The 15028-nt window shown below is 38.9% G+C and overlaps 1 protein-coding gene across 1 annotated transcript in view; it reads left to right on the top strand.

Moving 5' to 3' along the window:
- Positions 1 to 295: 295 nt before the first annotated feature.
- The window catches only part of LOC104080397 (bromodomain adjacent to zinc finger domain protein 1A-like), a gene marked incomplete at its 3' end in the record, with an annotated part of 23236 nt that continues 8503 nt past the window's right edge, over positions 296 to 15028 (top strand). The window contains exons 1-3 of the mRNA XM_009582774.1: positions 296 to 309; positions 475 to 753; positions 12658 to 12801. Of these exons, the coding sequence (XP_009581069.1) occupies positions 296 to 309; positions 475 to 753; positions 12658 to 12801 (437 nt within the window). The remainder of the gene's footprint in view (positions 310 to 474; positions 754 to 12657; positions 12802 to 15028) is intronic.

The raw sequence follows: 15028 nt of genomic DNA, 5'->3' as shown, positions 1-15028 counted from the left end.
TTTTCATTTGTGAGCTAGGGCACTCAAAATCTGAAACTTATTCAAGTTTCAGTATGTTTCTGTGATCTTAAGGTTATTTTATGCTTGCACAGTTTTAGACCCTCCTCTTGCAAATATTTGTGGAAATGTAGGGGATGTGAGGAGGATATGACACCTATTAAACTCAGTGTGATTATACTTATGCATAAGGCTTCTTATATGTGAATATGTGTTTGCAGCACTTCTAGGTCTTGATGCTGTTATTGTGGTCTCTAGTGAGAGGAGACTTTGATTTTACGTAACAATTTACGATGCCATGGCTAAAAAGTGGTAAATAACCCTTGATTATCCACAACCTGTACAGGAGTAGAGCTGCCTTTGCATTTCAGGCTTGTGAAAGAAATTTGCTGCTGTATTAATAGCGAGCAAATTGAAAATTAGTTAGTCAGAACTCAACAGTCTCCTTTCTCTCTCCCCCACCCTCTATCTTTTCAGTGATTTTTTTGAACGCACCATTCTGTGCAACAGCCTTGTGTGGAGCTGTGCTGTCACAGGTAAACCAGGACTCACATATCAGGAAGCACTGGAATCGGAGAAGAAAGCCAGACATAATCTTCAAAGTTTTCCAGAGGCACTCATCATTCCAGTTCTCTACTTGGCCACCCTTACCCATCGCTCCCGACTTCATGAGATCTGTGATGAAATCTTTGCTTACGTCAAGGATCGGTATTTTGTTGGTGAAACAGTGGAAGTAGTTAGAAATAATGGTGCAAGGTAAGTATATTTAAAAATAAATACGTATTTCTTTTTGTTTGGTGTGGGTGGGTTTTGTGTACACTTTTTTAAAACCAAAAATCAAGATAAACTCCCATCAAACACACCCGAAGTGAGGTGTGAGGCTTAACCTAGCGATACTGTTGCTGCTCCTCCCTACTTTAATTAAGAGTAGGATTGTATTGCTGGGCTCGGTATCTCTTTCCGTAGCTTAGAAGCAGCTGTGGAGGCAGGACAGCTCTCTCAGGTCTGGACACTGCAGTTTTTTGGTCCACATGGTGGATTTGCAAAGGAGTGTCAGTCCCCTGGTGTGAGAAAGGTGGGTTGTTTGTAGAATGACAAACTAGGAATGAGAAACTAGGGGAAGCTATGAATTAAAAATCATATGAAAGTTTGATGAAATGATCCAGAATGTAATTCATCACATGGTGTTTTGTGTGTTCAGAATGGTGGAACTATTGAAAGCTTAAAGAATCAGTGAAAGTTGGATTTTTGCTTTTTAGGTAGTGGCTAAAATTGTGACTGCATTCTCAGAGAAGTTGGGAATTAATCATAAAATGTTTGTAATAGGTGATTATCTGGGATTTGGTGATGGGTTTTTTCCCCACTCAGAGTTAGTGTTATGTTTACTCTTACACTGATGTATATATTGCAAGTGTTTTTATTGTTATCTTAGGCTGATGAAAAACTTGGAAGAATTTTGAGCTTCAGATACTTTCTTTCTCATATCATTGGTACATATGCTCTGTAGAATAAATAAGTTGGTTTACAACACATAGCTAGCTTGAGTCTTTCTTTAAAGCAGCTTCTCGGAGAGGACTAGAAAAGGTCCATGTTTTGTCTAAAGGAGTTTGCATTTTCACCTAACTGAGGTTTAAAATGTGAAAGACTTAAACATGCTCAACTTGGAGATACCTGCAGAACCTGTGCTAAAGCCTTTGTGGGTTCAGCTGTTGCTGGTTTTTTTGTTGTTTGTTTGTGGAGTTGTTTTGTTTTGCTTTTTTTCAGGAGGAAGGTGCCAGCTTACAGTGCAGAGGGCACAACCTATTGGCTTCTGTGGGTAGCCTGAGGTCTTGGCACGTAATCTGGTGCCTGTTGGGTGATAGGAGCGGGCTGCTTCAAAAGGGTCATTGGAGAACGTAGTTAATCTATGAGTTTTTTTAATTGACTGATCCAGTTCTTAATTAAGGTGAATTTTCTACTCCACCAGGAAAGAAAAATTTGTTATGTGCTACAGGAGATAAGTTGTAAGGAAATTTGTATGGGTATGTACATAAGGTTGGTGCTTAATAGAAAAGCTTTCCATCTCTTCCCTGCTCTATTCCTTTCAACCAGTGAAGTCCCAATCTGCAAATCCAGGATAAGAACAACTTTCGGTAGAGTTGCTGCTTTCTGTACAGAAAACCTATATTTAAAGTTTGTTTCTATCGTTCTTATCTTCATACTTGCCTAATGACTAGACCCAGGTTACCACTAGTATTACAATCATTTTGCTTAGAGAGTGAGGTTTTTTTCTTTTTTTTTTTTTAACTAGAAACCTGAATATTATGAATAGTCAGTGTAGTTCAGCTGTTGGTTTTCATTTGCTCAATGAAATGCCTTTGTTTTCAATCTTTGATACTGTCAGTTTCCAAACTAATAGCAAAGTGAATGCTTTAGAAGAACAAACTTTTCCCCAATTCTTTTTTTTTTTTTTTAACTAGAAACCTGAATATTATGGACGGTCAGTGTAGTTCAGCTGTTGGTTTTCATTTGCTCAATGAAATGCCTTTGTTTTCAATCTTTGATGATACTGTCAGTTTCCAAACTAATAGCAAAGTGAATGCTTTAGAAGAACAAACTTTTCCCCAAGAACAACCCTCCTGTCTTTCTCTTACTTTTCTAAATTCTTCGCTAAAATATTTATTCATGTGTATCTTAGCTTTTCAAAGCTTAAGTGAAAAGTAGGCTTATATGCAGCAAAGACGTCTTATTTCTTCGTCTTTTGAAATTCAGAATCCTTTTCACTTTTCTTTTTAGACCATCATAAATCAGTTTTTAAGTTTGCCCAAACAAAATGGTTTCTACTTGCCGTGTAAGCTAAATTCTGTTCAGATAAAGTTGTGATATGGTTCTATCTCATGAAGATAGCGCCATCATTTTTTTACCAGCCTTTAGTTCAGTCTTCTTGGTTATTCAAAACTGTGTTGAGATACATATCTTAATTCTTAATTTCTTAATTCTTAATTTCTTAAGCCTTTGGGGTGGGCTAGCTATCATTCCAAATACCAAAGATTCAGATAAAATTTATTTCCATCAAAAATTAACCTGCTACGGATTATATGTTTTAAAACTATACAAGTATAAATTTGTGTCTGGTAAAATGAAGCATGAAAAATTTGCCTTAGCTGATTGTATGACACTGATACTCTAGACAAATGTCGCTAGTTCAGACCTTTACTACTAAATCCAGGAAACAGTGCAAATAACGTGGTAAGCAGAGGGATTTTTATGCTTAGAGATACATAATTAAAGAATACAAAGTAGGAGGAGGTGAGGCATAGTTATTATTCCGCCCAATTAACAGTTGACTTTGACCTATATTTTGAAGTACAACATAGGGGGTTAAGTATACCAACTCATGTTACTTGTAAATAACATGGCTGTTCAACAGAGCGATTTGGACATGTTTGTCCTGTGCAGCTATGCTTTTGTGATCTTTTCTAGCAAAAATGGTCACAGTCCATCTATAGCGTAATAGCATCCTATGAGACCAACAGAATTTGGCAGATCATGAAAACCCAGTTGTGTCATGGTGTTGTAAACCCTTCTACTGCTTTTATGTATGAAGTTTTTTGCACATGCAATGTCAGCAGGATCATGTGTTACCTGAGCTCCGCGCATTATTTAATGCGAAGCCTACAACATATAATGCATGTGTAACCAGGGGTTGCTCAAGCAATTTTAAGTATTGATATTTTATAGCTCCTAACTTTGCACATGTAATATTCTTGTAGGATAGGTTGCTTTGATGCAGCTTTCTAGATTTTGAACAAGGTAAATGGGAAGGAACCCAAACACTAGAAGGGTTAGCATTTTGGCTTAATGTAAATATTTTTATCTTGAGCATATGAAATAGTCTATAGTACTGTAAGCAATGGACAGGTGAGCTAGAAAGAGTAAGAGGACAAGTGCTTTGTGCAGAGGCTAGGCAGAAGATTTTTTTTTTTTTTTTGAGACCGGTGGTTTTTGTATCCAACCCATGTGTTCTGGTTGTTGCAGAATCTGATGCCCCATTGCTTTTTCTGATCTTATGTCCCTATCAGGCTCTTCTCGTTTCTAGCCTTTTATTGTGCTGCTCAGTTTTGAATTTGGCTGCTTCCGCCCTGTTGCTAAGGTCTAGTAGGAGGAACTCGGAGAGTTTGGGAGATACTCTGTCTTCCTGTTGTTTTGGTATGTCTAGTGTCTTAACAGCCCTTACCAGAAAGAAATTGCAGAGGAAGCCCCCCAGTCCTATGATGTGGCAGTCTCTGAAAATGATGAGTGCAATTTGGTAATCTAGTAGAAACAACAAGGAGATAATTCAGCTTGCTCTTTAACTCTTTCAGATGATGTATTGATTAAAAATGGTCAGCTGTTTTGGTTTGTATGTGTCCAGCTTTTCTGGCCAAACTGACTTTCCTCCAAAGTGGCAGCTGTGCTATGCTTTAAAACATGAGGTGCTTGGATTCCTGGTTAAAGAACCGTAGGAGCTGTGTAACAACATTTTCCTAGTACTGCCTCCATAAAAGATAAAATTATTATTTGAAACATCAGTCAGAAACATCATATAATATAGACAGAAAACTTAATCTCAAATTAAGTTTGTTTGTCTGAGTTGCCAAGGAATTGAAAACAGTTGACACTGTAAGTACTGTTATTTAGAATGTCAAATTGCTGTTTATGGAAAGTAATTTGTTGAAAAAGGCATGGAAATTATTCGAGATTTTGCGGGGGGTGGGGTGGGGGTGGTTAGAGCAATATTTCATGTTAACCATGGTCAGTTAAGATATAAAATAAGCAGCTAATGTTTTAGCTCACACTTTATTGAAGCAGAGGAAAAATTTTGATCACATCACTGGAATTGCTTCCTATATTTGCTCTTCAGAACTGAAAGTTTAAGACCCATACGATACTAGTTGGCCTTTTATTTTTCCACAAGGAATGGCATCTCTTGCAGCAACCTGTCCATTTGTTGCTCTCTTAGTACTCTGTTGGATTATTGGTACTTAAAACTTGTGAAACTGATTTTCAACATCTTGGTATCTGAAGTCAGTTACCTGAAAGTTGAACTATGTGGTATGGAAGGCCTACCTGAAATAATCTCAGTGAATACCTCAGACGCACCAAATAAAACATACAACTGTGTAACTCACTCAGCTGTAGGACCTGTTCCTTTCTCCTTGAGGTCAGGAGTGTGCTTTTTTTTTTCCTTCATTATTTTAATTTGTCAGAGGAAAAACTAGATTTAAAGCATGTGTAAACAAGCAGTTGTGATTTATCATCAGTGTTCTGAGACTGGATGCTATCACAAGAAATAATGGCAGTCTTTATTAGGGTGTACAAGTGAACAGGGCAATAATAGGTTAATTAATCTGTAAGCTTGCAGTCTGACTTCAGCAGTGAAGAGATCTGAGGTTTTAGGTTGGACAACTCTATTAGCTCTTCAGCTCCCCCTCCCTTAAAAATAGCTTATGTGACGATGCTTTCCCTTCCCCACGGAGGGTGGGAGACAACCAGTTGTTGTCCAACAATTAGTATGGAACTTAATTAAAAAGTCAACCACCTGCAGACTAAAATAGATTGCTTAAAGGTAGTGTATAAGAAGGAAGAAATCATACAAAATGTGGCAGATATGAAAAAGGAATGTCTTTCTTCCATTGAATTTGACCACTAGATGACACCACTGCAAAAGAATACTTGGCTAATGTCTGTGAGCAGGCAACACCAGAATGCTTTAAGAGAAGTTTTTAAACTGAACCTATTTACAGAAGTAGTAGATGACCATTCTCAGTTAGGAAGATTGCTGCATCTGATCATACGTTAGGTATAGGTTAACATCCTTTCTCTGCTCTGGATGATCTGATGTTGACCATTGCCAAGCTGTAGGAAACATAGATAATCATTGGAGGAACCTTGTCTGTGAGTGAAACTTCTTTTTTTAACTCATCAATTGTTTGGCTGGTGTCCCAGTGCTTTAGGACTGTTCATAGTGGATTAACTACTGCATTAGGCCAATTAAAAGATTTGCATACTGGTTTTGTCTCTGTAAGTCTTAACTGGGGCACAGAAAGCGTGTTGCTGCCATGACTATGCCTAGCTTGATATGGAGTTGGGATCGTAGAAGATAACCCTTGTAAGAGATAAGATTATAGCTAATTTTCCAACTTTTTCATTCAAACTGGCAACAAGGTATTACTTGCTTATATATATGTAGTTGTCTTCTGAGAACTAGGAAAAGTTAATATAAGACCACAAGGTAGTAAAAGGCAAAGTGTCTTCCATGTTTAGACTTTAACAAGTTACAGTGAATTTAAATTATTTTCTAGTCCACCAACAAATTTTCCCCTTTGACATGTAGGCTTCAAAGCTGTTTGGATATAGAGGTACTGGACCTAATGTCTACAGAATCAGAAAGTTACAGTGTATGTTTGTAGTGGGAAAGCTTAAGCATAAGTTCCTGCATACAAAGAAAGTTTCCAACTTTATTTCGAAAGGTGAATTTAATTCCAGCAAAGTTAGTGTGGTGCTGATGAATCGGCATAGCTGACAGTATTGGCGAGCAGCTTACCTATTCATAGAGCAAGTACAGTTTGTATTCTTCCACCATTGCTGTTTAAGGATCAGTCAACTCCTGGCCTGGAAAAAACACATTTAAGGAATTCGCTTTCCACTGCCCTTAAGTCCTTTGGGATATAAATATATTTGTATTTCTTGGCCAATAAATATATTTGTATTTGACTAACGGAAGCTATGAGATGATGGTATCTGGGAGAGAACCTGCAACTCCTTTCTTACAGATTGTTGAACAGCTGTTACAACTATTTTTGGGCGCTGCCAATCTCTGTTAGCTCTGATTTCTGTGCATACTCTTTACTTTTATAGCTATAAATTTAAAGGTATGGGTTTTGATTGGTTTGTTTTATGATTTTTTTTTTTTTTTTAAATCAGTACAATACTATGAACAGAAGGCTGGGCAGTCAAAATGGTGCATATACTGGTGTTACTGCTAGTTAGTGCTGTCCTAATTCCACAGGAGACAGCCGATGCAGCTACTGTGTATGTAGGATTCTCTTGTCCTAAGCAAAAACGTCCTTCTTACTGGTTTCTTTAAAGCATACAATCTTACCTATAACTTGACAGAGAAATAAAAATGCTAAAACTCAAACCCAGCAGCTCTTGCTGTACTTCAGGAAGCCATTATGTGCATAAAACTTGTCTCCTTGTTGTATGCTTTTGTTTTGTGTGTGCATTAAACTGTACCAGTTAGCTTAGTAAAAGATGTCACTTACTCCTTCAGATCTTGTCTCACTTTTATCTCTCTAATTACTTCCAAGTGTATGAGAACTGTTAGGACAAGGATATGAGTTACTGCACTTATCTGACATTTACTTCTTAAACTTACTAAAAGCTGACAAAACAGAATGAGGCTATAGCTTTTTGGTACTTCTTGGTACTTGCTACTGTAGCTTCTTTTATTAGTGACTCTTTTGGGGTTTTCTGTATTCAACTAACTTTACATACTGTTAGAAAAGGTGTGCTTTTTTAATTCTGGCATTTGAAAAACTTTGCTTTCATTTGGGTGTCTGTTTTAAAAAGTTAATTTCCTTTTGCTTTTGACTCACTGATCATTGTTTTCTTTTTATGTTAAAAGTTGGCGTCAAAGTATGGCAATATTCCCCCACCACCCCATTTGAAACAGCCTTCTGCATCGAAGGGATGTGTTTTGTCTGCTTATTGTAAAGCATACAGAGGCATGTTTGCAACTCACCTGGGTCTTCAAGGGATCTTGGTTTTTGACCTGAAATGAGGACATAGCAGAGTGCCGGACTATTATTTATATGACAGTAGTTAGCACCAGCCAGGTCAAAAGCTGTTGTGCAGAATGCTCAGCTGATGGGCAGTGAGAAGTGGTCTCTCCTTTCACAGCTTACAACTCCAGCCATGGTTGGATGTAAAGGCCTACTCAGCGTTCGGAAGAACTTCTCCGAGTTAAGTGAAAGTGCTGATAATTGCAGGGTTAAGGTTTCCGCTTGACATCCTGCGAGGCCTACTCAGCGTTCGGAAGAACTTCTCTGAGTTAAGTGAAAGTGCTGATAATTAAGGTTTCCGCTTGACATCCTGCAATGGCTGTTTTTGGCCTGTTACATAGTGGAGTGCAGCTTCTCTTTCTCGTCTTCAAACTGTGGTGTTCTACTGCTTCAGCAGAGGTAGATGGAGATACCTGCATGTCCTGCAACTTGTAACAGCTTGTGTATGTGCCTTTGAGTTGCTGAGCTGAATGAAGGAGAAATATGGCGAGTAAGTTATCCTTACCTGTTGTTCTGGGTTTTCCTGAATCACTCTCACCTTGGACTACTGGTGAGTTTGAAGCATGTACCATGTCTTGCCCAACTACCTTGTTAGGTGTGTGGTTTCCCTGGAACAGACTCTCCTAGTGACCCAGGGTTCATTTTCCTAGATGTCATTTTTCAGTTAGGAAGGATAAACTACTGAAATCACTAAGCTACTCAAGAAATTACAGTGTCTCCCTCTAAATGAGGGAGGTCTTACTACTTCTCCTTCCTCCTCTGCTTTTGGCTGTGGCCAATATTTGCCTCTTGCACGTGCTGTAGTTCTCATTAGATCCTTCAGTGAGCTGCATGAGGTAGCTGATAGGACAAAAACTTACCCAGCTCTTCACATTGGGTTAGTCTTGGGGTTGTTTTGGTTTTTTTTTTTGTTAGGTAAGTGAATTCAATTCAGTGGCAATCAATAAACAATACTGAGCACCAGAGCTACAAAAAGCAAGCACTGCACCAAGTATGTGGCTGAAAGGAGGAACGGCAAGGGAAAATTTCCCCCTTTTGGCAGTGTTGAACTGTTAAGTCATCCCTGCATCTCATGGAGCAGCAGCCTGAGGCTGCAGGTGCAGTTTGCTTTTGTACATCTTCAGCCTGGCGCTTCCTTACTTTTCTGGGAGTGACAAGGTTCAGTCCTACCTTGAAGTTTTCTCCTAGTTGTGTTAAGCTGCTCTTCAAAGCACAGCCCAGAATCGTTCTTCTAGAGAGACTGATGGAGTTGGATTTCCAGAGAAACTATGTCCTGTGCCACAGTCTCCAGTGAGTGTCTCTTGCCCTCAGATTGCTGGAGTCAGTTATGTTCTTTCACCTGTGCAGCTGACCAGCCCTACCCGAAATTCACGGAAATCAATGGAAGATCTCCTTTTCTCTCAAATGAAAAAACCTGAGATGTACACTAGTATTTTAAAAAAATTACATTGGTGATATCTCCTCTGGCTTTGTGTTTAAAATTTTTGTGCTCCTCTGTTGTTCTTCTCTTTCTTCAAAAACCAACAGATTTAATCATATAGGCTGAGCACTTCTTGGAACCTTTCCCATAATGTAAGAGGACCTCAAAGAGCTTGGTTTCTGAGCTTAGCAAAAAATGAAGATGTGAGCATAAAGGCCATCCTTGGGTCAGGTCAGAGGACCTGCACCCTGTTGTTGAAAGCAGAAGAGGTACAGGGTAGTCCTTTTGCAGGTTTACTATTCTAGCTTTTGGCTGTCAGTGTCTGAGCTAGAGTTGCTGGGACTATAGTGTAAAAGTTCATGATGGCTCTATTCTCAATTTATCTGATCCTTTTCTGAATACCTTTGTGATTCACTTAATGTGGCTGTAAGCTTTTTCACGATATTTGTCGTTATTTGAAGGAAGTGCCTCCTGACTGAGGGGGATATTGGGGTACGTATCTATTTACTTTAACGCCACTGTCTTTTTAGGTGGAGGTGCCCCCAGTTCTTACTTTATGGGAAATAGTGAGTGAGCATGGTTTGACTTTGACATAAGCTCTGTAAAGATCTTAAGGTATCCTTTTTAGAAAGTATTTCAAGTAGTATGCTTCATTTGAGTGTCTTGCTTCAGCTTTGAGCTCTGCTGATTTATGTGCCTTGTGATATAAAATAAGACTTGTAGTAAGGGAACTTGGGGAATTATTGAGAAGAGCAGACCTTCATTCGCACTAGAAGCAGGGTGGCTTTGCCTCTCTTAGCCCAGGGAATTGGCTGCTACTAGCCATGACTTGAATGTAGCAAGGCTAAAAAAAAGTCTTCATTCATCGGTAATTATTTCTTTAATGCCAGAAGGAATGGTTGCATTGCTTACTTTAATCCCCTGTCTATCAGTAACCATTAAATTTCATTGGATTATGCTTTTATTGAGCCAGGTAATGTGTGTTTCACTTGATTCTTTCCCCAAAGATTTCTGGTAATTATTTGAATGCTGGCATAGAGGATGGAGAATCACTTGCTTTCTGTCATAGCTTATTCCATTAGTCATTCTCCCTGTTTAATAATAAAAAGGGGGGGGGGGGGAAGGGGGAAGGGAGCTGTATTGGGGATTTTGCTAGTTACTGAACCAAGTGTGTAGAATATATAATTTCCGTTCTTACAGAAGGAGATGTGATACCCTGTAAATTACAGGGCTGTCCGATGGATAAACAGGTAAATTAAGTGTTGGTAAAATACTCTGTGACTAAATATTGAAGTCTTTTGTCCAGGAGGATTGATTCGTGTGTGTGTGTTTTAGCCTCTTTGTTCTTTCATGGCGTTGGGTAGCATAGGTTGCGATTTGGCTTCACGTGGCTGTTCTAGTGTCATTGCAAATTTAGTGTATATGCGCTCCCTCTAGTGGTCTTCAAATAGTAAACAAATTAGAAAAAGTGTCAGAAGCCTTAAGCATTGGTGCCTTTGATTATTTTCTATTAGAAACTAATTTGAAAGTGTTTTTTAAATTGAATTGAACTCTCTAGGAAATATTTTGTATAATCTGAAACAAAAATAATTCTACTAAGAAGTCTTTTTTAGCAGGTGATCTTTGTTGGATTTAAAAAACCAGCCTAATAATGCACATTCTGCCATGCAGTCAGCTCCATATTATTTCGTATGAGGGGGAGGCTGTGATGTTCCGAATATTGGAAAACTGAGATACTGTAATGATAGACTTCTCTCTGAGGGCTCAGCTGGAGTCTGGTGCAGGGCCAGACCTTAATAAGCCTCGTTGGACTTGGACTTATTTTGTGAACAGCCACTAGGCTCTGTCTCCATTACATACTTGGGTGCTCTTGCTTCTTTACACGGAGTCTATTTAGATTTGTGCAGTTAATTAGCCTGGGCTCCACTCACCAGGAAAACGTGTCTTCCAGCCCCAGACCAGCCAGCTTTGGAAACGGGGCTGGCCGCATTGGAACGGCAGCGTGCCTGCGGTCAGTGAATCCAGCGGACTCAGGCTGCCCCTGCGTGCAGGCAGCTCTGGTGTCCCCGTGGATAATTAAGCATTGGTCCTATTGTTGTCTTTAGGAATATATGAAGATGTTAATAGGTTGGGGTTTTTTTTAATTATTTTAAATTTATTTTTTTTTTTAATAACCTATCCCATTGGAGCATCCTGGAGCGCTCTCCCTGTTGGAGAGAGGCTTGGGGAGGACAGCTACAGGCACTAACTGCATTACTGGTCCTAGCTAAATTCACAAATGAATATGACCTAGGATATTTTAATGTTTTCAACTTTTCTCCCTCTGCCCCCATCTTTTTTTTTTTTCCCCTCAATGTGTGAAAATTTTGGATAGTACTGTCTGCTTGCAGAAAGAGGTGTTTAAATTTTGACGTTTCCTTTTTGCCAGTGTTCAGTTCAGATAGAAGAACACTTAGAATTTGTCTGTCATAGATTTGTTGGGGATTTTTTGTTTGTTTTTAACTTAGGCGTGATGCCATGCTAATTCAAGTCCTGTGCTTCATGTATTCTCTATTTTATTCATTTCAAGAGGCAGTGTTTGGTGCCCAGAGAAGAGAATTATTATGTGTTCTTTCTGCCCCCACACTTCGAGCTTTTATAGGTAGTATGTGACAGCATCCATTGACTGCAATAGTTAATTTTCATGAAGCAGACAAGGCTTTAGGAGATTAAACAAAAAAATATGAACCATGGAATTCCAGAAAGGGGTGAAAGTTAGTGGTTAAGAACCAACTATAATACGGTTACCCAGCATGAAGTGTTGATTAATTATACTTTTAATATGTAGTTAATTCTGCCTTTTATAACTGGCATTCAGGATAGCAAAGGGATAGACTTGTTTTGTCAATTGTGTGCATGCCAGATGGAGCCTTAATATGTGTCAGCAGATAAATGGGCCATTATTAAGATTAGATGCATAATGATCATTTCAGCCTTGTTTATTTAGGTCATCGACAGCAGTAGAAGATGATCTCCTATAAGTAAAAATACTTTAGGATCTGAAAATCTTTTGCTTTTCTTAGACTGCTATCAAAATAAATGTAAAAGGTTTGGTGTCTAGTTTTGAAGTAACACATTAAGTTAACTTTTAGTTTACTTAAGTGAGAATGGAAAAAATTCTACCATAAATAATTCTACCAGTGACTGATTTGTTGTCCTGAGTAGTGAAGCTAATAGCTGTGTAAGCAGGTGAATTTGTTCATTTATTAGATGGAACTCCTGAAATTAATATTTTTACCTAGTATTTCAGGACAAGGCTCTTAGGTATTTACTTATTTGGTAGACAATACAATGTTCAGTTATATATGTATTCTTAAAAAAACACCTGCTACAACTTTAGACTCCTTGCATTAGTGAAAGACTTTGATGGTAATAAATGTCTGTGTTTTATTTCAGGTTGCAGTGTAAGATTTTGGAAGTCATAGCTCCAGCCCATCACAATGGGATGGCGAACGGCCACACCAGCAGTGCTGACGAAGACACAATTGTCATCAGTGACAGTGACGACTCAGAAACGCACAATAGCTCTGCACAAAATGGGTAAATGATACTTTTACAGTATAAAGCATTTGGGCGGGCTAGAAATGAGACTAAAACAGACGTGGCAGGGTCTGACTGAAACAAACTATTTGATCCGTATGGATTGTGAGTGTTCAGCCAGCTGAAGGTGACAAGCTGATATTCACAGGTGCCAGTTATGCTATATGTAATCCACCAGAGAACTGTGCGTTACGAGAAATGGAGTACCTACAGAATAATCATTGTTAATCTGTTTGGAATGACAGTGTTTCTCTTGAGAGACGGTGGAAGAGCCATGTATGACTATCACTAGTCCTGTGTGCTGTGGAACCTGTGCTGCTGTAGCTTGGAAAATGCAGTCATGTTCTGCATTTCTACAGTCTGGTACTACTTAGCATGATGTACTACTTCACTTCCATCATGGGGCTCAGATTTGAGATTGCCTTATAATAAGAGGACATGCTCTTACCTGAACTCTCTGAAAAGTCTTTCCAGAGACTTAATGTGTTTCTGTCCAAAATACAAAAATGTACAAAGCTTTCTTCATTGTGCATGTGTTGACATTATAGAAATATATACCATTGTATTTCATGGATTTGATTATGATTTTAGGTGCAGTGAAACAGTGTATGTCTTGTCTTAAGGAACTGCCTAGGCTGGAGTAGCTTAATAACATTGAATAAGAGAGCTTCTTTGGCTATAATTGTGGTGTTTAATTTGGAGTATCCCTTTACCGACCAGTAATTGAGTTTATCTATGCAGCTTATCCTAACAGTATAATGAGAAGAAAGATTTCCGTACTTTACAAGCACAATGTTGATGAAAGAAGAGGGTTTGAAGTGGGCCCCAATCTTGCATCTAGCAACATACAGGCTTTACGTGAACTGTCATTGACTTTGAGATATCATGTGGATGCAGAAGTTATTCTCGCTGATTGCAGCATGAGGACTTCCATGTCCTGACATGCCTTGAATAACTAGGGTGGGGCTCCTCACTTGGCTAAGAAAATAACATGGGATAAATAATCTTTAAAATTCTCTGCCGTCTCTTGAAGGCAGTGTCCAAGTTGTTCATGAAGAGGTCCTACATCTTTGAGAAAATAAATGCATTTTCTGTGTTCCACAAGGCATATGGCATTTGAAAGGAGGTTGGTCTTGGGATAATGCAAGTGTGCACAGAGCTGACTGTGGGATTGATTCCTTTATATTGCTGTCACTTCCATGCATGCAGAGCTGGTAGTAAGACTGAGTCTTACACTCCCAGTCAATCTGTGGTTCTCCCCAGCTGATTACTTATTCTGACAATGCAGACAAGGCAGGGAAAGTAATTTCTTTCTCTTAGAAAGAGAAATCTTTTGAGAACATACAAATTTTTGAAGCACTGTTCTGTGACATACCGAACTAACATTTATGCTACAACCTTAAATTGCAAACCTCTTACGGCTTTAAAATGCTTACTGGAAGTTTTAAGCGAGTCTTTTTATAAAAATGCAAGAGTGTAATAACACTCCAATTAGCTTCTGGATATATTCTGGATATATGCAAACTTCTACTCCCTGTACCTGTAGCAAGTATCTGAAAGTAGAGCATTGTTGTCAATTTTTGTATATTGGCATCTAAGATTCTTTATACTCTTACTCATAACAGTAAGAAATCCCACTGAATTGAATTACATCGTTTTGCAGCCCTAATCCTTCAGGGACTATATTCTGCTGTTTATGGAGAAACTTGGATGTGGAGAATATGGATGTTGTTCACCTTGGGACCAGCGTTACATTGATATGCGCAGAACCACAGTTCTGCCTCTGTCTGCACACACGTCTCCAGGTTTTGAGACCCTGCCTTCGTGCAAAGCTGCAGTGCCATTAAACAATGGTACAGCAGATGCTCGGTGTGTTTGTGAGAGAGGGGGAGGGGAGCACAGCACAGATTGATGGGCCATCTGCAAATATTTTTCCTAAAGAATCTGTAAGGCTAGAGAATCTTAACTGAAAATAGATGTCATTAGAGATACCAACCTTTCTCTGACCCCGCTTCTGTCTCTTCGTGCAAAGCTGCAGTGCCATTAAACAATGGTACAGCAGATGCTCGGTGTGTTTGTGAGAGAGGGGGAGGGGAGCACAGCACAGATTGATGGGCCATCTGCAAATATTTTTCCTAAAGAATCTGTAAGGCTAGAGAATCTTAACTGAAAATAGATGTCATTAGAGATACCAACCTTTCTCTGACCCCGCTTCTGTCTGCGTGGG

This window comes from Fulmarus glacialis, unplaced genomic scaffold, assembly GCF_000690835.1.
Source record: "Fulmarus glacialis isolate BGI_N327 unplaced genomic scaffold, ASM69083v1 scaffold9588, whole genome shotgun sequence".
NCBI classification, from domain to species: domain Eukaryota; kingdom Metazoa; phylum Chordata; class Aves; order Procellariiformes; family Procellariidae; genus Fulmarus; species Fulmarus glacialis.
Note: the sequence above shows the minus strand (reverse complement) of the source record. Positions and strands in the feature narration are given on the sequence as shown.